The sequence below is a fragment of the Myxocyprinus asiaticus genome, chromosome 31 (assembly GCF_019703515.2).
Source record: "Myxocyprinus asiaticus isolate MX2 ecotype Aquarium Trade chromosome 31, UBuf_Myxa_2, whole genome shotgun sequence".
In the NCBI taxonomy this organism is placed as follows: domain Eukaryota; kingdom Metazoa; phylum Chordata; class Actinopteri; order Cypriniformes; family Catostomidae; genus Myxocyprinus; species Myxocyprinus asiaticus.
In genome coordinates this window covers 39,106,476-39,130,972 of record NC_059374.1, presented here as the reverse complement: position 1 = coordinate 39,130,972, position 24,497 = coordinate 39,106,476, and the positions used below count along the sequence as shown (strand labels likewise).

The 24,497-nt window shown below is 37.6% G+C and overlaps 1 protein-coding gene across 5 annotated transcripts in view; it reads right to left on the bottom strand.

The window, feature by feature from the left end:
• Positions 1 to 24,497, bottom strand: part of LOC127422217 (protocadherin Fat 3-like) — a 127,254-nt gene that overhangs the window by 10,520 nt on the left and 92,237 nt on the right. Inside the window, exons 25-29 of one of the 5 annotated variants that reach the window (XM_051665556.1) lie at positions 19,607 to 19,760; positions 17,135 to 17,805; positions 10,671 to 10,676; positions 3,782 to 3,892; positions 2,637 to 2,696 (exon numbers count right to left, since the gene is read on the bottom strand). In XM_051665556.1, the coding sequence (XP_051521516.1) occupies positions 2,637 to 2,696; positions 3,782 to 3,892; positions 10,671 to 10,676; positions 17,135 to 17,805; positions 19,607 to 19,760 (1,002 nt within the window). Of the gene's footprint in view, positions 1 to 2,636; positions 2,697 to 3,781; positions 3,893 to 10,670; positions 10,677 to 17,117; positions 17,806 to 19,606; positions 19,761 to 24,497 lie in introns of all 5 variants that reach the window. The other 4 variants (XM_051665555.1, XM_051665557.1, XM_051665558.1 and 1 more) reach the window with 4 other exon arrangements.

Sequence of the window (24,497 nt, the reverse complement as noted above, 5' to 3'; positions counted from 1 at the left end):
CTACGGAGACATAGTGCGTATGGAGGCTTCACGCCACCCACCGCGGCATCCACGCTCAACTCACCACGCGCCCCACCGAGAATGAACCACATTATAGCGATCACGAGGAGGTTACCCCATGTGACTCTACCCTCCCTAGCAACCGGGCCAATTTGGTTGCTTAGGAGACCTGGCTGGAGTCACTCAGCACGCCCTGGGATTTGAACTAGGGAACTCCAGGGGTGGTAGCCAGCGTCTTTACCACTGAGCTACCCAGGCCCCCTAATATTTAGTTTTACTCTCATATCATTGAACAAGCCTAGAGTTGACAGCAATCTGTTTTGCATCGAGGAAAAAGAAAGCGCTAAATCCAGCACACAGTTTCTCTTAATTATACTATATTATATTTAAGCGCAATCATGACGTTTAGAGCAGAATTCTCTGTTATTTTAGTGCAGTACCTGTATTAACTTAGTTTCAGATGTGTGTGCTTCTCATCTGTATCTCTGCATGTTGACGTATGCGCTTTTATCATTTTCCAATCAGACGGTTATTTCCTTTAAAAAAACACACGTAACTCTTGTTTTAGCGCATCAGTTGATTGACAGGTGAGTAGGCGGTGCTTCGCTGCTTTTCGAACACATTAGAACGGATGAGTATTAACACTACTAGCCCAATATGGTAACATGCGTTTTCGACCACCTTCGGATGCGGATCGAGTGGACAAATCTCAAAACCTTTGGACCCCGTTTATGCCTTACCTTTTTAGCGTCTTACTTTTTCAAACGGATTGCACAAAACGCATCTTAATACAAGGCGTAAATGTGGCCTCAGTGACCCCACATTTATCAGACACTTTTGGTTGCATAAATTAATAATTGGTGACAAAAACAAAAATATGTAACCAAATACTTTTGTGTGATGCTGTCTATTTGGTCAGCGAAACAAAGAAAAAAACTTACTACACCTTTAAAATATAGTTTTAAAATGTCATTACGAATTGGTTTTACAGTGTGTTAATATGAAGTAGTTTTGATATACCTCAGCGTGAAATAGGGTAACACTTTCTATGAAGCACATATTTTTAATGCATTGTAAAGGCATTTTAAATACATTATAATGCATTCATAATGTCTCATAATACATCTTAGAATATGTAATAACTTCTCGTAAATAATTATAACTACAGTTATAATACATTATAATACTTAAACTATTCATTGTTATACTTAAGATTATAATGCATTATAACAATAAACATCCAATTTTATCCTCAAAAGCTATAATGTAATATACAGTATATATAAGGTATTGTAAAAGTGCTGTCTTCAAAAGCAGCATAGTGTAAACAGTCATAAGGATTGACGTGATCATACTGTATATCATTATAAGTGGTCTTGACCTGCTTTGTAATAAAGTTACAAAGGAAATGTCTTTTTATTTACAGTCATAACATAAACTTGTAAGAAAAACAAAGCTACAAGTTTAAAATGTATGTAATGTCTTATAAAATCTCATAAACATGTAGAAATATCTCACTGGATGTTAATAAGACATTGCTTTTGTTACTTTAAGCATACCTAATATATATATATATATATATATATATATATATATATATATATATATATATATATATATATACACACACACACACACACACACACACATATACGTATATTTATACAGTATGCATTTATAATGCATTATTATTATAATGCATTTATAATGCTTTTACAATGCATTATAAATATGGGCTTCAAAGAAAGTGTTACTTGAAATAGTTTCAAGAGTAAGAAGTTTTACAATCTTTACATCAAAGCACAAGACGAAAAGCACAAACAAGTTCATAAACCTACATTATCTTAGCTCGTCAAGCTTTGAAGACACACTTGACAGCTTTTTTACAACTTCAAACGTATGTGTTTGTAAAATTTGCACACTACCTTTCTGGCTGTTTGTTGGTGAAAATGTTTGACCTGGGACACCTGGTTTGTGTGTGTGTGTGTTTGTTACTCTAGTGTCCGTGCCACTGGGGTTACATTTCCCCTCATGACTAACGCGGTCTTACACACAATCCGTGTTACAATATTAATAATTCAATGTAACAATATTACTTTTGTGTTTATGTTACATACAGTCCAGTGTGTACGTGTGTGTGTGTGTGTGTGTGTGTGTGTGGAGAACAACAAAACACAAAATTGTCCCCAGAAGTGAGCTACATTTGACCAAACCTCCCTTTGGGGACATCAGAGGACATAATTTAAGCAATATCACATGAGCAAGAGAACTGTTTTACTGAATATCAGCACAGCTGGCCAATCAAACTACATTGCACAAAAATTATTATTTATTTTTTTTAATGCAAAAAGTTTACTTTTAAGGATAGAGTTACTCTGTAGCAATACTAATTAACTTGGAATGAAAACAATGGAAGTCTATGGTATGTCCTCATTTAGTTAGCCAAGTAAACGTGTGTTAGTATAGAAAATAAAAACAAAAAGAGTATTTTTAAAAATCATTGTTCATGTTATGAGTGTCTGTGTTTTAGATCTTTATTTGCAGTGAGTGTATTCACAATATCTTAAAATGTGCCTGTGTGAAAGCACTTTTTAGAAAGGTGCTTTATCAGAATCCGAAGCGAATGAAATGAGTACCTTCGTTTTCAATCGTGTCGACTGCATCATTGACCAGCCGTATTACCGTCACTATGGAAGCTTGGAAAGAGAAAGCAATGAAGACCAGTCAGAAACATTCACACATACAGTCACGCACACAGGAAACCAAACGGAAGAATCAATGCCAGAATCGTTAAAACTTTTGATCCACTGCAGAAGCTTCTGTGGCCTGACTGGCTGCTGATGAATTTAGCAGTGACCAATGGAAGGCAAGCATGGCATCATTCCTACAAATCTGTGGAGAAATGGTAATGAAGTGAACAATAAACACACACACACACACACACACACACACACACACACACACACACACACACACACACACACACACACACACCCTTCAAGTCATGTTAGAATAATTGTATTTACAATTTGAATGCCACCACAATATCATAATTACCATTAAGCCTCAGCTTTTCCAGTTGGGGGTGTCTAATGAAAAATCATAGTGAAAGCTAATTGATAATGGTCATAATTAAATTTGAATTGTAAGTGTTGACTCTACAGCTGCATTAACACCTTGCATTAACATGCATTTCATATCCGGAAAGTATATGGATATTCTTTAGCTGGACTACCCAAGCCCCCCAGCATCTGAGCATTTTAAAGCTATCGTGTGTCAGTCATACTGCGTGCTGGTACAGGATAGAGTCGGTGCTCGGTACTACCGGTACTGCAGAAACACTGATATCATTACATCTTTTTTATTTTAGTATCGACTTGGTACCGAAGTACCGGTACTTTTGAGAACACTAATATAAAGCATCATTTACACGTAACATATCTTTCATTCTTCGTTTGGTTGGATTAGCTTTAAAATGCTTGTGAAAACTAAACAGGTTTACTTTATGAAATGGCAAAATGTGGCTATTTTATCCCAACCAAAATAACTTAAATGCATATTGCAATTACAATTTTGGAATTCGTAGGTAGGGACTTCCAGGAGGAATTGAAGGCAGCAGCGCATACACTCGCCCACACAAACGCACACACAACTTGGTCTGATTCTTGAAATAATTATCGAACATTACAATGATGAAGATGATGACTGGATGATGAAGAATCCTTAAGAAAAGACACATGTCAGAAGAAGAGTAAACACACACACATGCGCAAGGTCTTACCATTATCGTCACAAGAGTCGGACTGAAAGGAGCTCAGCGATTGGACCTCAGAGTTGCTGCCCTTGTTACTGCCTGAGAAACAAGTGACGTCCTCCAGCAAATCCACTTTACCTAAACAGAAAGGTCAGAGATTGACCATCATAACTCAAACTCATGGGGTCAAGGATTGGCTGGTTAGCATGGTCCAGTTAGCCCCTGCTGGTGGAAGCTGTAACTACACAATTAGCAAATAGATGCAAGACGCATCTTTCTCCATTGACGCCCATTCAAAAGTTGGTGAATTCTCACCAAAATAAATTGTTTTGCAAGCAACATATAAACCGCATATATATATATATATAGGGCTGTCAATTTAATGCGTTAATTCAGTGCGATTAACTGTATAAAAAATAAAGCGTTTAAAAAATTAACAATTTTTCATGTACCCAGACGGTAATAAGGAATATTTCTTCCTTATAAGCAATTCAAGCATGGAGTACCACCTGTTTTCTCCAGGGGGCAGTAAACGAAACTCCAGCTGTATAGGCAATGTGCAGCTCAAACAGACAAATATAAAAACAACACTTAACCAAGAGCAGATAACACAAGATGTTTGCGTACACACAAAGCTTGATGGAGTGCAAATCCGAATGCAGGGTTCTCAAGACGTGTTTTTCTAAGTTTCAAACTCCGTTTAACTTGACACAGCGACCTAAAAATGGTATGTTTATGACGCAATGCAACTGAGACGCTCCAAAAGCATCTGTCTGATGCAGGTGTACATTGACGCGTCCTTAGACAAGCCCTTATAATAAATCTCAGACTGATTGACGAATTAATTAGCAAAATGGATTGTTGTGAACTGTAGGCCAATGATAGGATTATGTTCAATAATATGGAAATATGGAACAATATATTGCATTCTAAAGCCACTTTTTGTAATGTCTTTTTTAATGCTTAACTTGTATGCCTAAATAATGTAATGCATTTAAATTATCTGTATTATTATTATTTTTAAATATAAACATTTTATTTATAATTATTGAAATATAACTATTTATAATTATGTAAGAATTATATCCTGAATTTTTGAATATTTGAGGGGCTTTCTCAGCAAATATTTATGTATGCGATTAATTGTGATTAATTCGAATAATCAATCGGCATGCCATGTAATTAATTCGATAAAAAATGTTAACAGATTGACAGACCTAATATTATAGTGTACTGTATGTTTTGCCAGTGACCAGTCTTTTGGAGGGCTCTTAAAAGAGTTAGACAAAAGCAAACAAAAATCAAGCATTCATGGAGAAGCATGTGCCAGCAGAGAAACTGCCACCGAGATTAATGGAAATGCTAACGGATAGTTTATTATATTGCAGGTACTGTATTTTAGCACACAATAAAAACAGCTGTGTTGAATTCAGTAAGCCATCTTCAAACCTTTCGGTCCTCTGAACTCTTCTCTCTGATGGTTACCTTTTAATTTATTTCTCTTCTCACACATTTTCCCTTTGATCTTTCCTGTAATGGTGTCATGGAAACGGCTGCTTATAACAGCTGCATATAATTGTCTCACTTGGTTTTTCACAAGTGGAGATTTTTAAGACCTAAGAGGTTTTGAATGGAGGACACCACAACCATATAGAAATGAAAAATTAAGTAATTATGGGCAGTAAAAAGCCTCGGAGGATTCTGATGGGCGAGAATTTAATGCCCGAAAGAAATGGCTTTCGCCATCAGCTTCTACAGTAAATGGATCCCATAAACACAGTTTCATAACCGGCTTTCTTTTTAGTATTTATTAATGTAAAGATTGATATTAAATATTTTAATGGGACCTGAATGTTTACAGGGACTTCTCTCAAAATACCTGTGTTTTTAAACTCAGCATATTAGTACCAGTCTCAGACGACACTCTGTGTATTGCAAAATTAGCAAGAGCTGGCTGATCACCAGTTTGCCTGGCTGCAACGCAATGCAAGGTAACACACTCATGTTTATAAGCCCCCCCCAAACAACAACAACAACAACTGTTCACCACTTTATATATGGGTCAGACAGTCTATTCCTGTCTAAGTGGGTGGTATTTGGCCAGAATAATCTGCCAAGTGGACCAGACTTTAGGACGATAGTCAAAAAGTTTGGCTATGCAAAACCAATCACAAATTAATTGTTGGATTCTTCTATATCAAGCAATGTACATTGAGGAAGGTGCCTGTAACAATTATGGAAAGGAGGAAGCTGGGGCCGGCTTGACAAAACACGTAGACATTTATTGTTGCACTTTTCAGTCGCACACAATAAGGCTGCTTTTCTGCGGTACACAAAGGTTTGCTTTTCAGCGACACCACACTGACACGCAGATACACACACAGCTTCATGCGTCTCTCTCTCTCTCGTCTGCCACTGTCTCCTCTCCTCAAATACTCCCGCTGCCCCTCACTGGAACGTTAGACCGGTGTGGCACACAGGTGGAGCTCATTCACCACTTAATCTTCCTGGCCTCGCTCTGCCCAGATGCCGCTCGGCCCCGCCCTGCTCGCCACAGTGCCCTAAGGGGCCGTTCAGACCGAACGTGTTATTGCACTAAAAAAGCTAGACGCAGCATAACGATTAGAACAGAATGCAAGTGGTTTAAAAAGTTGAAGTTCTTGTAACCCTTTAAGCGCGGATCTTCATCAGACTATACATATTATTGCAATCAGCAAAAACATCAAACTGATCAGATAGCCATGTGTCATATGTTGTTGGAAAGCTCATCAAAGAGTAGAATACAACCAGCCCATTTGTTTTACTCACAGACAAAAATATAGTGAATAGCTAAGTATATGTTATGTTGTGTTGGTGTTGCTTATAGTATAGGCAATTAAGGTCACAAATATAAAAACTTAGGACACTAAAGAGACCTTTCTACTGAGTGGCAGACCACGTGTAACAACACCTGCACAGGATCGGTACATCCGAATATTGCAGGACAAGTACAGGATGGCGGCAACAACAACTGCCCGAGTTACACCAGGAATGCACAATCTCTCCATCGGTGCTCAGACTGTCCGCAATAGGCTGAGAGAGGCTGGACTGAGGGCTTGTAGGCCTGTTGTAAGGCAGGTCCTTACCAGACATCACCGGCAACAATGTCGCCTATGGGCACAAACCCACCTTCACTGGACCAGACAGGACTGGCAAAAAGTGCTCTTCACTGACGAGTCGTGGTTTTGTCTCACCAGGGGTGATGGTCGGACTCGTGTTTATCATCGAAGGAATGAGTGTTACACTGAGGCCTGTTCTCTGGAGCGGGATCGATTTGGAGGTGGAGGGTCCGTCATGGTCTGGGGCGGTGTGTCATATCATCATCAGACTGAGCTTGTTGTCAATGCAGGCAATCTCAACGCTGCGCGTTACAGGGAAGACATCCTCCTCCCTCATGTGGTACCCTTCCTGCAGGTTCATCCTGACATGACCCTCCAGCATGACAATGCCACCAGCCAACTACAGTTCTTTGCGTGATTTCCTGCAAGACCGTAATGTCAGTGTTCTGCCACGGGCAGCGAAGAGCCCGGATCTCAATCCCACTGAGCACATCTGGGACCTGTTGGATCGGAGGGTGAGGGATAGGGCCATTCCCCCCAGAAATGTCTGGGAACTTGCAAGTGCCTTGGTGGAAGAGTGGGGTAACATCTCACAACAAGAACTGGCAAATCTGGTGCAGTCCATGAGGAGGAGATGCACTGCAGTACTTAATGCAGCTGGTGGCCACACCAGATACTGACTGTTACACATTATTCCATTTCTGTTACTCACATGTCTGTGAAACGTCACAGTTTGTCTTAGCTGTTGAATATTTTTATGTTCATACAAATATTTAAACATGTTAAGTTTGCTGAAAATAAAAGCAGTTGAAAGTGAGAGGACGTTTCTTTTTTTTGCTGAGTTTATAATGTCAAATCAGAAAAATAAGAAAAAAAGAAAATTTTTGGCTAATTTTTTGTGTGTGATTTTTCAGCAGTTTCTCAGGCTGAGCATCTCAGAATGTATCATAAGCCCGTCGAGCGCATGTTTACTTGAAAACAATGAAAAACAACACAGACGGATATCTGTTCCAACAATGAAAAAGTGATTTAAGTGAATTAAAAGCGCTTCCTCCTGCAGCTAAACTTCTGCTGTAATCACCTTATGAAACAACATTTTTGATCTGGTTAACCGAACGCATCATTAACTGTATTAAAATGATAGCTATTGGGTCGCTGCAGGTGGAGACAGTTTTAACAACATAAGCTTTTTATTTTCCAGATAATGTATGCTTCTAGATAAACTGTCACAGCAGGACAGTGAGCTGAGTTTAAGAAGATAAAAGTGCTGAGCTCTGCTGCTGCATTCACTAATAAACTCAAATCTGGCAGCAGTTTTGCTATCTATGATGAAAAGAGTCATAGGTCATTTTGCAATCGATATGTTGGAAAACAGTTTGAATACTATGCCATTCTCAGCATTGCCATTGGGTTCATTAAGAATCTGAATATCAAAGCGTGTTTGCCAAAATGTCTGTACCTAAAGCCCATGGGGGGTTACTGAGATATGAATGTGTGTGTGTGTGTGTGTGTGTGTGTGAGAGAGAGAGAGAGAGAGAAACTGCAGTGGTTTCTGCAAATCTCAGAGTTTTATGAGGTCAAATGCCTGTTAAGGGGGAAATGGATTTCATAGTTAGAGTGCATGAATAGATCATACATTAGCATTTCATCCATTTACACTGAAAAACACATAAACATGCGTAAACCTATGCATATACATCAGCGCCATTCTTTTAGATGGTTTTCACACTTCTTTTCAGGGGTTGCAATAATTTTTGACATATAGTGAATGCTTCAAATCAACTTTTATAGCAAACTAAACCCCTGAAAGTGAATCAAACTGAGACCACCACCCTTATGTATCCTTGCAATTAATATGTCGCTGAATAGTTGTTGGCTAGAAGTTTTCAACAAAGGTCTGCCAGAACACTATACTTTTGTTATGGGTCACGGTGCGGTTTGCTTATAACGTACATAGTGAACGCAAACCGCTTCAGGCTCACTTTATTTTAACATTCACTTAATGCCAAACAATACTGTGTATTAGGTTATAAAACAAGCACATACATATATTTTCTCAAATGAAAATTCATTAATTTTCTCTTTAAAATAAAATATTTTGTTATATTTTATTTTGATATCACTGCACAGTATGGTTCTATTTATTAACATTAGTAAATGCATTCCTATATTCACTGTGCATTTTCACATTGAATAAATGGGTTCATCCAAAAGCTGAACATTTTTGCTTTCAGAGGTTTTATACGGAGTTAGGATGAAAATAAGGTGCATTTCAAACTGTTCTGAGATCAGTGAAGACTGACAGCACACTGGAGTTTAAGTCATTCACTAAATATGGAGCATCCTATAGCTTTCTATGCAGCTAAGTGCATCCGCTTCTAAAATCTGACCAAAAGTTCAGTTTCAGGCTGCAGATAATTTTTGGACCACTCAACGTGTTTGGCAGACATGGGATAATGGTAATCAGTACATAGATTCAGAATTTCATAATGCAACATTTAATTTTAACATGGTTGGCAGTGATTGGATGATGCTGGACATTACTTTGAAAAATAATTATTCATTCAGCTTTACAGAAAATCAGTTGTATTGTCTGTAACGTCTCAAAAGCATGAATAACCAACACTCATGGAAACATAATAAACAATTTCATGAACAAAATCTGACTTTCTATTAGTGGTCGACCGACTTATCGGCCGATACATTTTCCAGTTTGGCCGATTTGTTTCTTGAGGGTGCCGAGAATCACCTGCTTGCAATGTGAAGTGACTGAGACATGTAAATGACCAGTCAGAGTTCGTTTTCTTGTTACGTGCCATCGTGTTACTACAATAATAGACCTGTGTGCAACAGTGTCATTTAAAGGATCCACATCTCAGAGCCGCAGCACACGAGTTTGAGCTCATAATGTTAAAGTGCTCACCTGTTTCATTCTCCCTCTCTCTCCTCAACAGTTCCCTGTCACTTTAACTTTCTTTTCTAAAGATAAAGGGCAAATATCAATAAAACTTGTATTATATACCGTCTGCAAATATGCAGATATCTCATTTAAACAGATGTAATTCACGAACCTCACGAAAATCCAATGTTTTCTTCCCATCGAGTGCTCATAAAACTTCAGGATCAGGATCAAAAGTTTCTTTCATACACAAATCATGACGGTCACTCCATTACAATCCAAGCAGGCGATCCAGACCATTTAAACTGTGAGGAGAATGCTGCTTGCGCTGGATCATTGGAGACTATTTAGCAGAGATGGGCCACTTCTATTAAAATGAATGGGAGAAATGGGAGAAATTGGAATGCCCAACCAAGAGGCTCTAGCACCCAATAGTCAACGGTTGTAGAAAGGAAGTCCTGCCTTGCAGATAAAAGAGCCAATCACCTTTTAGATACAGACACCACCTGTCAATCATCTCGAGAACATGCATGCGCATTAGCTATACAAGCCGGGATGATACCAGCATTATCGATTTTACTGCTGATTTGAAATATCTTCTTTGATCGTAATCTTGACCAACTGTTTTTAATATTTCGGTGTTTCCCCTTTCAAGTAGATAGGAGCTGCACTGGCATGACTGGAAATAATCTCCCGGGAGCATTCCAAAGATGGCTGCCAGTGGACTGACTTGCTAGAAAGACTTTGGCTGGATCCGCACGAGCGTGCGAGTGCAACTTCAAGGTAAAAGTGTGTCACGTGTGCTATGAGTAAATGTCTTATTCACTATGCACTGTATGTACAATTGGTTTGATTCAGTATTTTTTGAGAAAATGCGATTGCTAACGTGGACATGCTGGACTACTGTGTGTACTGTTACTTCCTTCTTTCTTATATATTAACAATTTCGTCATTACAAAAATGTGATGACTACACAGAAATCAGAAGAAACTGCTATCTACCATTTTGTGTGAAATTTAATAAATATAGTGCTAAATATATAGTTTTAGCAATTTTATGTTTATGTTATTTACTATATTAAATTGAGTGATATATCGGCATTGTATTGACCTATCGGCCACCCTGCCCTCTGGATATCAGCATCGGCCATTTAAAAACCCATATCGGTCAACCACTACTTTCTATAGCTTAGTGTTATTTACAATTTTACAACGTAGTCTTGCTGTGCACATATGTGGACATACATTTTTAGAAAAAGTATTTGCTCTAGAAAAATAAATACTTTTTTTGCTTGTTTATTAGGTGCTACTAGTCACAAATCAAAAAGGGAAATGGAAAATGGACACAGTTGACTATCCAATCCTGCTTGGTGTGGATGCAGGTATAACCTGACTCTTCTTTTTCCAGAGGATCAAAATTTGTTGCAAAAAGTTAAGTGATGGTACTTAATGTTCAGTTTCCAGTCTTGTTTTAACTGTCGAGTGGAAAACAATTTTCTATATCTATATGGCCTAACTTTAGTTGTGATAGCCTGTTAGGAGGAGAAATAACGTTAGAAAACCCGCTCATGCCTGAAGACTCTTACACCGACTGTTGTTGTGTATCTTTAGAAAAACATTCCTTAAATTACAATATATTAACTTTAGTTAGCTATCTAACTTTGTACAATGACTACTGAACTGCAGAGGTAGAAAGTAACGAATTACAACTACTCTCGTTACAGTACTTGAGTACATTTTTCAACTTTTTTAAGTATGTATTTTTAAGTATTCTCAAGTGAATTATTTCTTCAGTAGAAGTACTTTTACTTAAGTAACAAAAATCAGTACTCTTTCCACCACTGCTGAACTGTATAGCTAACTAACTGACTTTCCACGAGCAGGGCTATATTAGCTAGCTCGTTCGTTGCTGTCTCGTTTGTTAACATTAGCTGAAATGATCTTGAATTAGCTAGCATTCTGTAATTAATCAATTCATTAATTATATTAATTATACTTCATGGGAAAGTTGAATCTTGTGTGGATTATTTTGTTTAGGCTCCAATGATGGTTGATGTCGAGGCAGTGTATCCTATTGCTGCCAGAAGTTAATGTCTTTTATTTTTTTCTACTTATATTCATTAGATGCTGTCCAAAAGAATCCCTTGACATCGAGGGCAACAAATACAGAAATAGAGTCAGTCATGAAAATGAGGTTGCAGCTGGCTTCTGACCGTGAACGAGGAAGGAAGAGACTCAAAAAAGGAGTAATAACCTGCCCTTACCATGCACTCACACACTTACATTAATAAAATCAGTAAATTGATTACATAAATTGGAATTGATCAAATCAGTCAGTGCAGTTTACTAGTAAACATCCCTGTTTTGATTGTACAAGAGGAAAATATATCCACTCCATTCCCAGTCCGTTTCTGTTGTACATGTGAAAAGAACAGTTTTTTAAAGTTCATAATATGTTTAATGTAAGTATTCACAGAGCTGCTTTTATGGGTTGCAACATCATTTTGTAGCATTTTAATATTCTCTGAACTGACAGCTGATGAACTTAAAAATCATTCATTTAAAGGGACAGTTCACCCAAAAATGAAAATTAATTCATTCAATCATTTACTCACCCTGATGCCATCCCAGATGTTTATGACTTTCTTTCTTCTGCAGAACACAAATGAAGATTTTTAGAATATCATCTCAGCTCTGTAAATTAAACTATAAATCTACACTTTCACTTTCACTTTTACATCTGAAAGTCACATGTGAAGCCTGTGTAGTTTCACTTTCACATCTGAAAGTGAAAGTGTAGATTCAGAGTAACAAATGACTTAAATATTGATCTGTTTCTCACCCACACCTGTTATATAACTTCTGAAGGTATGGATTTAAACACTGGAGTGTTATGGATTACTTCTGTTTCCCTTATGTGATTTTTGGAGCTACAAAGGTCTGATCACCATTCACTTGCATTGTATGGACCTACAGAGCTGAGATATTTTACTAAAAATCTTTGTTTGTATTCTGCAGTAGAAAGAAAGTCATACACATCTGGGATGGCATGTAGGTGAATAAATGATGAGAGAATTTTCATTTTGGGGTGAACTCGCCCTTTAAACTGTTTTGCACTTCTCTGTATTGACAACAGATGAACTTCAACAAAAATAATAATCATTCATTTAAATGGCTTGTTGTCATTTTATTTGAATATGACAGCCCAGTTAACATGTGGCATTCTCAGGCCACATCTGAACTATAAGGTCAATACTATAAACTTTCTATGGGCCACATCTGGTCCACACCAGTTCCTCCTTCAATTTACACACTGTGGGCCACATCTGGGCCAGAACCATTCATTTAACAATCTCTGGGCCAAACTAATAATTTCTACTCATAAAAGTGCATGGGCCAGATCTGGCCTGCACCCATTAGTTCTGCTCACTTTATGGTTTGTGGGCCAGATCAGGGCAGAGGACCCAGGTGTATACTGGGCCAGAACTAATTCAAGTATGTGGCCCACAAGTGGGCCAGACAAATTTTGCTAAAATTATTTTAAATGACAATAAATCAGATGTTACAACAGTCAGATGGAACAGACTGTTTATTGAACGTCCCTCATTTTCTCGCTGAAGCTGCGTATGGAAATACACTTTCTACAGCAAATCTCAAGGGGATAGTACATGATCACACAAACACACAGGGCAAAGTTACTTTATGGGTCTGTTCCAAAACTTAGTGAGCTGCCTCACTGTCTACTGCCTACATAGGCAGCTGTCTCCATTGGCAGCATCCTTACTGAAATGATGCCTCATAAGAGAGTGATTTGGAACGCTCTATATAGGCGGCAGCTCCGTGCAACATTCAGATAGTGCTCCTCACGCAAAGCGCACGGGATACTCGACTCGCAACTGATTTCAATACAGGTGACATGAGGGAAACGACGCAATCCTCTAATGAGCGTAAATACACACAGCACACGGTAAAACAGTCGGTTTGGTATCATATTAAATGGTTTTTATCGATACTTTTCAGTATTGAATGGATTCTATGAATATTTATAATCAAAATTTCTCTCGCTTTGTCCGCCATCTTGGATTTATTTTTCCGCCTAGAATCTGTCCAAAACAAGATATCTTAATAGGCAGCATAATTAAAATGACAAGCTTTTGGAACAGCCTTCACTATGATGTCTTAAAATGCTGCCTCCGGAGAACGCTCACTAGGTGTTGGAACAGACCCATAAATCGCATCAAAATTCAGTCTATTACCATTTTTTATGTTCACGCACTCACGCAGTACTTTGTTGTTATTTCGTCGATCTCCATGTGACAGGGAAGCGGAGAGAAAGTCAAAATAAGCCTGTGTGTGTGTCTATCAACATTTTTCCTGAGCAACCACTGGGTGGCACCATGGTGATTCTAGATGCCCGTTTTCTGATTCTGGTCTCGAGACACTTTAAAAACTATCAAAACGAGCGACCCAGACGGAGAACAACAACCATTTACGTTTTTTTAGAGTAAAAATTCATTTGTGCTGTTGTTGGCTGTCATAAATAAGAGTAATCAATGATATCAAGGTAACTAACCTCGAACCATCGCTTCATGACATCTACACACTCAGGTGAGGCACTGTCATTAAAAAAGGTCATCTCGACTCTGTAAAGTGTCGGCACTATACAGCCACATGTTTTTTGACCATTTTTACAAATGTAATACCTTAAACATTACATTACTGCTAAGCATATTCGCCAATGCAAGTGAAAACAATGAAGACCGGAAATTGAAAACAGCTGAATCGTGGAATACTTCCACGTTCACGAAAAAGGTGGACAGCAGTGTTGTAGTACTCGAGACTGGACTCGGTTTCGAGTCCGAGTCCAAGACCAATTTCCATGGTAATGGTCTTGTCATGGACTCGTCAGCAATTTGACTCGGACTTAACCCAGAGTCCAGTCAAGTCACTTTTCAAAAAATATACAGTGAAAAGCTTTGATCTGACAAATATTTTTGACTGATAATATCAGAGATCTTGACATCATGTCCCGCATTTCAATCTGCTGAATAGAATCAGATCTAGTGATGACCAGTTCACAAATAAATCATTCTACTGAGTCGGTTCTTTTCAGCGAATTGGCCAAACAGTTTAGTAAAAAGTTTTGAATCGATTGGCTATTCAGTCCGATTCGTTCTTTTGAGTAAGTGGATATTTACCTACAGTCAACAAAATACTTTTTTGAGAGGTAACTTTCCATTGGTGCTGTGTCTTGTTAATAAGGGGTTGTTTACATCAAATGCGTTGGTGCGTCCACCCATGCTGTTTTTCAGTTGTTTTTCTATACAAACATGCTAACCAGATGTCTTTGACCATTGCATTACGTATTGCTGTGTTTTTGGCGTCTCGTCCAGGAGTGCCAACATTTTTTTAAAGTACTTTTGTCAAGGTAAAAATAACATCAACTGTTTAAAACGTGTCTCGAGACACCTGTGTTATACTCTGATAGCACATGTACAACAACCAGACATCGATGTGATGTGTGTGTTTACATCTGGAAGACGTTTATTTTACGTTGTTTGCTCAGCTGCAATACGTCTATAAGACGAGTATGTCTCGGATGTTAATAAGACATTCCACAGACATTTTTGATTTAGAAATGATTGTAAAGCTGATCTTTTTAAGATGTTTAGCAGATGTTAGATGCTGTCCAGATGAAAAGATCTAAAACAGACATCTCCGAGATGCATGTGTGCAATCTGGGTTCATTGCACTGTGTCGGTCTGAACGGCTTCTAGTCTTTTAGTAATGCTTTAGCCGTTAGTTACACAAATGCTACAAATACTGAAGAAAATGTACTCCGTGCGTACTCCGAAATGAAATCTTGCATGCAAAAGCAGAAATGCTTACTTGACTTACAACGAATGAAATTCAGTAGTGCAATTGAGGAAATTGTTAACAAATTGAATGTAAACGTTTATATCATTTTCTGCGTAAACATTGTCATATTTAATACATTACTGTTTGTTTTTAGGTCCATTTTAGTTATTGTACAATTATACTGTATTTTGTAAAGCAGAAATGTTAAATGTTAAAATAATAAATGAGGTTTATTTAATATATGCACCTATAGTTCTTTAAACTATTTAATACATTCATAAAAAACTCTTGTCTTAGACTCAGCCTTTACTGGTCTTGGTCTTGATTCGTACTCAACCCTCTTCTGGTCTTGGTCTTGACTCGAACTCAACCTACTCTGATCTTGGACTGGACTTAGACTCGGATGAGCTGGTCTCGACTACAACACTGGTCTAAAGAGCTCCGTTAGAAGAGAACAAGACCTCAAACACAACATTCCGTAGGTCTGTTACATCCTCTGTGAAAATAAAGATGTTTTGAACTGGCTGGTATCACCCCGGCTTTAATATACTGTTATGAGAAGTGTGTCGTCGCGTGTCGCAACGTCGCATCACGTCTGGTTAGGACACGGCGTGACAATGGGAATTAGTTTTCTTTCACGGTTTCTTTCATCAGGATGTGGTATATGCAATAAGATCATAGTAACCAAAGGTAAAAGTAAAACCATGATAACATGGACAGCAACCATATAACAAATTATGCCATTTTTCATAAGAAGAACACATCCCGAATTTAAATTGTATTCCCTCACTACTCTGATTTATTCATACACTGATTGAAAGCCTTAGCTACAATTTCTGTCTGTTGATGGTATAGATTTCTCCTTTATTCCTTTTCAATGCTGTTTAGAATTTTGGGGCCATTTAATATGATTTTAAACTAGTTTAATCATTGACACATTATGGGCTTTCATAGTGGTTTTAAACAAATAATCAATGGCGAATCCGCGACCCAGGATGCACTTCTCACAGCGTCTGAGCGCTCGAGACCAGTCCACATGTAAACACACGTGCTCTGCACTGTCTGTCCATTGATCCTTGAGCCACACTGACTGATCCGGGTAGAGTTGTTTCCTTTTGCGCTTTGAAAGTTTGCCATTTGATATTTCTCATTCGCAAAAAAAACGACAGCGTACAATTACACCAGTGCGATCTCTTGCAAAGTTTAATCGCACTGTTAGGAAAAATGGTAGTCACAGTCTGGAGCCCTGTATAGCACAAGTCAGAACAGAGTGAAGGTCTGTCCTAGTATGTTTGTCAAGCCAACATCAATGGACTGAGACCCATTTAAAGCTAAAGTGGAATTTCAGTTCACTTTCAAGGTCAGGGACAGTGTGAACGCAAAGGGAACTCTGTCCTATTTCATCCAATTCACTTTTTGGTCCCTTTAAAGAGATCTGAATCAGCTTCTTTTAAAGAAGACTCAAGTGTGAAAATGTTCTTGCAAATATACAATCAAACAGATATTACAGGTATCTCTTTCTCACCTTCCTCTTCCCAGGGGCTCTTGCGTAATGAGTCACAGTCAGACCGGCATGGCGACACAGGTGGCAAATTTGGCGCAACGCTACACACGACCACGCCCCTTCGGTTGGTTCCGCCTAGTATCCGTGGTGACTCCGATGGATGGAAAGTGCTCATTTCCGTCAGCTCCAGGCCTCTGCCATCTCCCGCCCGTTTCTCAAGGGTTCCCCGGGCATCTCCGGGAAAACACGGCGTGTACGCCATGGGTCTGACGGGAACCTGAGGTGGGCCGGTCAGACTTCCATCCGTGTACAAGCTGATTGGCTCTCCAATGGCGCAGCGCAGCGGGTAATGCCCGCTGTTGGCTTTGTGCAACAGGGCAGCCGTAGCCGGATCCTGAATCATGGAGAGGTTATTCCGCGAATAGCTCTTCTGGAAAACCTTCTTCCGGAAGGCGATGAACAGGAGTATGAGAATGAGGATAAGGAAGAGCACGACTGCGATGCCGATAAGCTCCTCCTTCCCCACATAGGCGTGGCCAGCCTGCATATCAGGAACCAGCACGGGGCGAACAGAACAAGCACTCCCCACAAAACCCAGCGTGCAGTTGCAGTAGAACGAGCCGAAAGTGTTGACGCACATGCCGCCATTCTCACACAGCTCGCGTTCACACTCATTTACGTCCTCTTCACAACTGCAGGGGAGAAATAAACAAACACACGTTATAGTCTCCCCTTGGGTTTTTATCACATCATTTCAGTGTCTTTGCCCAGCTATAAATTTTATTGGCAGAAATTAATCAGTCTACAAATGGACTGAAAAGGCTGGCAAAAGGGGTGTAGCAACCATTATGTTGGCTTTAAAAAAATATTACCCAAAAATACCATAGCCTAACATGTTTCCATCCAATCAAAACTAAGTAAAAACAAGTCCTGCTCTACACTAGTTTTCACAGAATTTTCTGTTGTACTCAGAAATGCATATTATGGAAGTTAAATGCATAGCAAAGACCTTTTCAAAATGTTCAAAGAAGTAAAGACAGCACATTTTCTTTACTGTAGTTGTGTGAGAGGACTTGTTAAAAGAGTGTGCTTTGGATTTGGTGTATGAATAAAGACATGTTGTGTGTGCATAACAGGCACGCTTGTGTCTGTGTCAAGCCTAGAGTGTTAAATGACCAAATAAGAGTGTTTCTGTGGTCTGCGATGAATTACATTAGCATAACCCATGAGAGACTGCAGCATTATAATCTCCTCCATGCAGAGAAAGAGAAACAGAGGATGAAAGATTTGTTCAAGAAACTGATGCTGCTCAAAAGTGGATATACTGATGCCACCATCTTGTGGCCACAGACTGTAATAAAGTCCTCTCACTACATTCTGTATATCACATACACAGCACTCAATACTTGTTTACTAACCTATATATATATATATATATATATATATATATATATATATATATATATATATATATATATAAAAAAAATGTTTACATACAACAACTTACTTTGCAACCAAGAAAAAAATAGATAATGTTGCATGTCCTGTTAACTGCTTCTAAATTTAGTTTGAGCTTTTAGCTTTTACAAACCATATGAAAGTAAATACATTTTAATATGTGCAAAAATATTAAACACGCTTTTTACATTTCTAATGCTAATATGACATTAATATTACCCATATACTGTATATTTATTATATATTAGGGCTGCACGATTATGAAAACCATAATTGCCAATTGTTTCCTTTGATATTGTAATTGCAATTATTCATTTCGATTAATAGATTTTACATTAAAATACTTATTTTGTGTGGAGCAGTTGCATGCCATATCCTTTATATAGGCTATGCATCCAAACAATTAATTGCTTTAATATTTTAATTAAAACAAAAAGTGTTATTCACATTTTGAATAAAATGTACACTGTATAATTTAGTTAGTGAGCATTACTGATATGCCTTTAGACTAATTTAAATGCATCAGATTTGCATTTTTATTCATGCACACAATGGTCAAAAAAAAATTTAAAAACAAATTATAAAAAATAAATACATTTATAAATAGAAAATTTTGTCACAATGAGAGTACACCTAAATTAAATGCTGTAATTGACACTTTTCACGATTATATAATTGCAACAGCTTTTATTGTAATCTTGATTATTTTTCGATTAATCGTGCAGCCCTATCATATATATATATATATATATATATATATATATATATAGATAGATAGATAGATAGATAGATAGATAGATAGATAGTGTGTGTGTGTGTGTGTGTGTGTGTGTGTGTGTGTGTGTGTGTATATATATATATAATGCAATAAATTCTTTAAAACATTATGCGTTTTAAACATGTTGTCATCTTGAATGCTAAAATGTAAATGTAAAACAATCATGACAAAAAAGAACTCTGATATTGGGGAAAAAAAATGGGGCTCTATCTATAAAAGTAAAAGCTAACTAAAAAATATATTGTTGGTAAACTAACGTTGCGCCTGCATATCCTCTCTTGCAGCTGCAGATGAAGGCGCTTCCGATGGGTTTACATATGCCGCCATTCTGACACGGGTTTGGCACACACACACTGATTTCTGTCTCACAGCGCACTCCAGTGTACAGAGCACTGCAACTGCAGGAAAAACCTGAAAGAGGGAGACACAAGCTTGCATTGTTCATGAACTGCAAAACAACTGCTGTGACACACACTCACACACCATTGGGAAATCACATGGAAAATGTCAGCGAGCAAACAGTACACTGGTTTTGTCAGTGCTACCCACAAACAAACAGACACTAGTGCAAACACTCAAGCACAGGCGACCTTTACAAAGAGGTTGAGTACAGCAGAAACCACAATTCTCAGAACACAGTGCTCCATTCAGCCAGTGCCAGTGAAAGACAGTGATAGAGAGAGGTGACTGCAGTAAGAGAGAGAAGAGACAAGCTGAGATGAAATGAGAAACAAATTTGATGAAATGAGGAGATAAGACATGATGAAAAGATTAGACAAGACAATAAAAGAAGAGAAGAGACAAGACGAGAAGGCACCGGACAAGAAGAGAAAACAAGAGATGAGATGAGAGTAGAAGAAAATAGACAAGATAAAAGAACAGATGAGTTGTGAAGAGAAGAGATGAGAAATGAGATGAGAAGACAAAGGCTAAGAGAAGAAATAAGAAGACAAAAAGAGAAGAAACAAAAAGAGATGATATGAGACGAGGAGATTTACTAATGAGAGAAGAGATAAGATGAGGAGCGAATAGATGAGAAAAGACGAGACAAGAAGAAGAGAGATAAGAAAAATGAAACAAGGAGAGAAGAGACAAAAAGAGACAAGACAAGAAGTCAAGCGACAAGTGATGAGATAAGACAAGAGAACAACACAAAATGAGAAAAGACAAGACACAATGAGAATATAAGAGACAAGACAATCACAACCAGTAGAGACTCAATCAGAAGAGATGAAATGAGAAGAGACAATTCAAGACGAGAAGATTCTGTAATGAAAAGGACAAGACAAAATGAGAAGAGACCAGACAAAAAGAGACAAGACAAAAAAGAGACAAGACAAAACAAGATTGAGACAAAACGAGACAACATAATACAAATCAAGATATGTGATGAGAAAAGAGGACAAGACAAAAAAAGAAGAGACGAGACAAGATGAAAGGAGACGAAACGAGACAAGACGAAACGAGACAAGACAAAACAAGATTGAGACAAAACGAGAATACAATACGAGAAGATCTGTGATGAGAAAAGAGGACAAGACAAAAAAAGAAGAGACGAGACAAGATGAAAGGAGACGAAACAAGACAAGACAATTTAAGACAAGAAGAGACAAAACAATACAAGATAAGACGATACGCGACGAGAACAAGATAAGAATAGATGAAACAAGACAAGACAATACACAACGAGCAGAGACTCAGTGAGAAGAGAAGTGATACAATGAGACAAGACAGTTCAAGGTGAGAAAGATATGCAATGAGTAGAGGACATGAAAAAACTAGAAGAGATGAGACAAAATTAGATGAAAGGAGATGAAACGAGACAAGACAATACGGGACAAGACAAAACGAGAATACAATACAAGACGAGAAGATCTGTGATGAGAAAAGAGGACAAGACAAAAAAAGAAGAGACAAGACAAGATGAAAGGAGACGAAACGAGACAAGACAATATGAGACAAGACAAAACAAGATTGAGACAAAACGAGAATACAATACAAGACGAGAAGATCTGTGATGAGAAAAGAGGACAAGACAAAACAAGAAGAGACGAGACAAGACGATACAAGATGAGAAGAGACAAAACAATACAAGATGAGAAGAGTTGCGATGAGAACAGGATAAGACGAGAAGAGAAGAGACAAAAAGAGACAAGATGATACAAGACGAGATGAAATGAGACAATACACAATGAGCAGGGACTCAGGTGAACTGAGACAAGATGTGAAGATATGGGATGAGAGTAGAAGAAAATAGACAAGATGAAAGAAGAGACGAGTTGTGAAGAAAAGAGATGAGAATTGAGATGAGAAGACAAAAGCTAAGACAAAAAGAGAAGAAACAAAAAGAGATGACATGAGATTAGATTTACTAATGAGAGATGAGACAAGAAGAGGAGAGATGAGAAAAATGAAATAAGGAGAGAAGAGACAAAAAGAGACAGCACCATGCACTTGATTTTGAAACATTTAGAGGATCATAGAGATTATGCTCGTTTACTTTTTATCGATTTTAGCTCTGCTTTTAACATTATTCAACCCCACTTGTTAATTAAAAAGATGGAGCAGTTGAGTGTAAACCCATCTATTATTAAATGGTATTTTTCTTTTTTAACTGATAGAACTCAGTGTGTGAAAGTAAATAACTGTCATATTTATATATTAGTACAGGGGTCCCGCAAGGCTGTGTTAGTCCACCAATTCTTTTTACACTTTTTACAAATGAGTGCTCAAGTAAGCATTCACAAAACTACATTTTTAAATATTCAGATGACACAGCTATTTTAAGTTTACTTTATGCGCAGGACAATATTAGCACTATCTACCAGTCAGAAATAAGCCGGTTTGTTGACTGGTGTGATAACAATAAGTTAACAATAAACACAAAGAAAACTGAGGAGAAAATGTATAGGTGACCATCGTCTAGTGGTTATACATGACCAACACATTATTCAAACGCAGACTTATAAGTATTTGGGCGTTTATATAGATAGTTCATTTACTTGGAAAACACATATTGAATGGGTTTGCACCTGTCTGAACCAGAGATTGTACTTTTTATGCAGACTACATCTTTATGGGGATAACAAGGATATTATGTTGTTTTTTACAAAGCATTTTTTAGAAATTATTGTCAGGTTTGGGAACTTAACCATACAGCTCAAATCTAAATTGGTGCACCTGGTAATGACAGCAATGAAAATGGTTGGGCAGGAAGAACATCTTAATCTTCAGGGTTTATATGAGCAATGTATTCTTAATCAGGTGCAGAAGATCTTAGGCGTTCCATTTTGCAAATTAAATCGATACAAGAATTCATTTGTACTTGTATCTGTGCGAATGTTTAATAGCAGTTTAGCTTGATGATATGTTATTATTTGCATTAAATTATATGTACTATTTGTGTGTCTGTGTGGTAATGTTTGATGCTTTTGTGAAGTGTTTTTTCTTATTTTGTCTTGCAGCAACATGAAGTCCACAACAAATTTCCCTTCGGGGACAATAAAGTATTCTTTACTTTACTTTACAAGAAGTCAAGCAACAAGTGATGAGTTACGACAAGAGAACAACACAAAATGAGAAAAGACAAGACAAAAAGAGACAAGAGGAGACAAAACAAGACAAGAAAATACAAGACAAGAAGAGACATGACAAAATAAGACAATACAAAACAAGATTGAGACAAAACAAGACAACATAATACAAATCAAGATATGTGAGGAGAAAATAGGACAAGCCAAACAAGGAGACGAAACAAGACAAGATGAGAAGAGACAAAACAATACAAGATGAGAAGAGGCAAAGAGAAGAGAACAAGATTAGAAGAGGTGAGACAAAATGAGACAAGATAATACAAGACAAGAATAGATGAAACAAGACAAGACAATACACAACGAGAAGAGACTCAATGAGAAGAGAAGTGATAAAATGAGACGACAATTCAAGGCAAGAAAATACGTGATGAGAAGAAAAAAACGAGAAGAGACGAGACAAAATGAGACGAAAGGAGATGAAACGAGACAAGACAATTCAAGGCGAGAAGATACGTGATGAGAAGAAAAAAATGAGAAGAGATGAGACGAAAGGAGATGAAACGAGACAAGACAATACAAGAGACAAAATGAGAATACAATACAAGACGAGAAGATCCGTCATGAGAAAGAGGACAAGACAAAACAAGAAGAGATGAGACAAGACAATACAAGACGAGAAGAGACAAAACAATACAAGATGAGAAGAGTTGCAATGAGAACAGGATAAGACAAGAAGAGACAAAATGAGACAAGATGATACAAGACAAGAAGAGATGAAATGAGACAATACACAATGAGCAGAGACTCAATGAGAAGAGAAGTGATGAAATGAGACAAGACGAGAAGATAATTAAAGAGAAGGACAAGACAAAATGAGAAGAGACGAGACAAAATGAGATGAGATGAAATGAGACAAGACAATACAAGACAAGAAAAGACAAGACAAAATGAGACAAGACAATAAAAGATGAGACGATGCGTGTAATAACGTCAAAAAAAACATTATTACATTTATATAACATTCAAAACATTATCCAAACAATTTAATCGCTTTATCAAAGAAAAAAGAAAAACACACACATACCAAAATTAGGTAAACAATATAATAAGGGTAGACTCAAAATCACATTTACCTTAAAAAACAAACCAAAAAAAAACAACAACACTTCAACCATGATGAGAAGAGGAAAAGACAAAACAACAAGAGTCGAGACAAGATGATACAAGACGAGAGGAGATGAAACGAGAAAAGACAATTCAAGACGAGAAGAGAAAAAACAATACAAGATGAGAAGAGATGCGATGAGAAGAGGACTAGACAAGAAGAGACGAGACAAAACAAGACAAAATGATACAAGACAAGAAGAGATGAAACGAGACCAGACAATACACAATGAGCAGAGACTCGATGAGAAGAGAAGTGATGACAATTCAAGACGAGCAGGTACGTTATGACAAAAGGACAAGACAAAACAAGAAGAAATGAGACAAGACAATGCAAGATGAGAATAGACAAAACAATACAAGATGAGAAGATACGTGATCAGAAAAGAGGACAAGACAACACCAAACAAGAGAGGAGACAAGACAATACAATACGAGAGAAGACGAAATG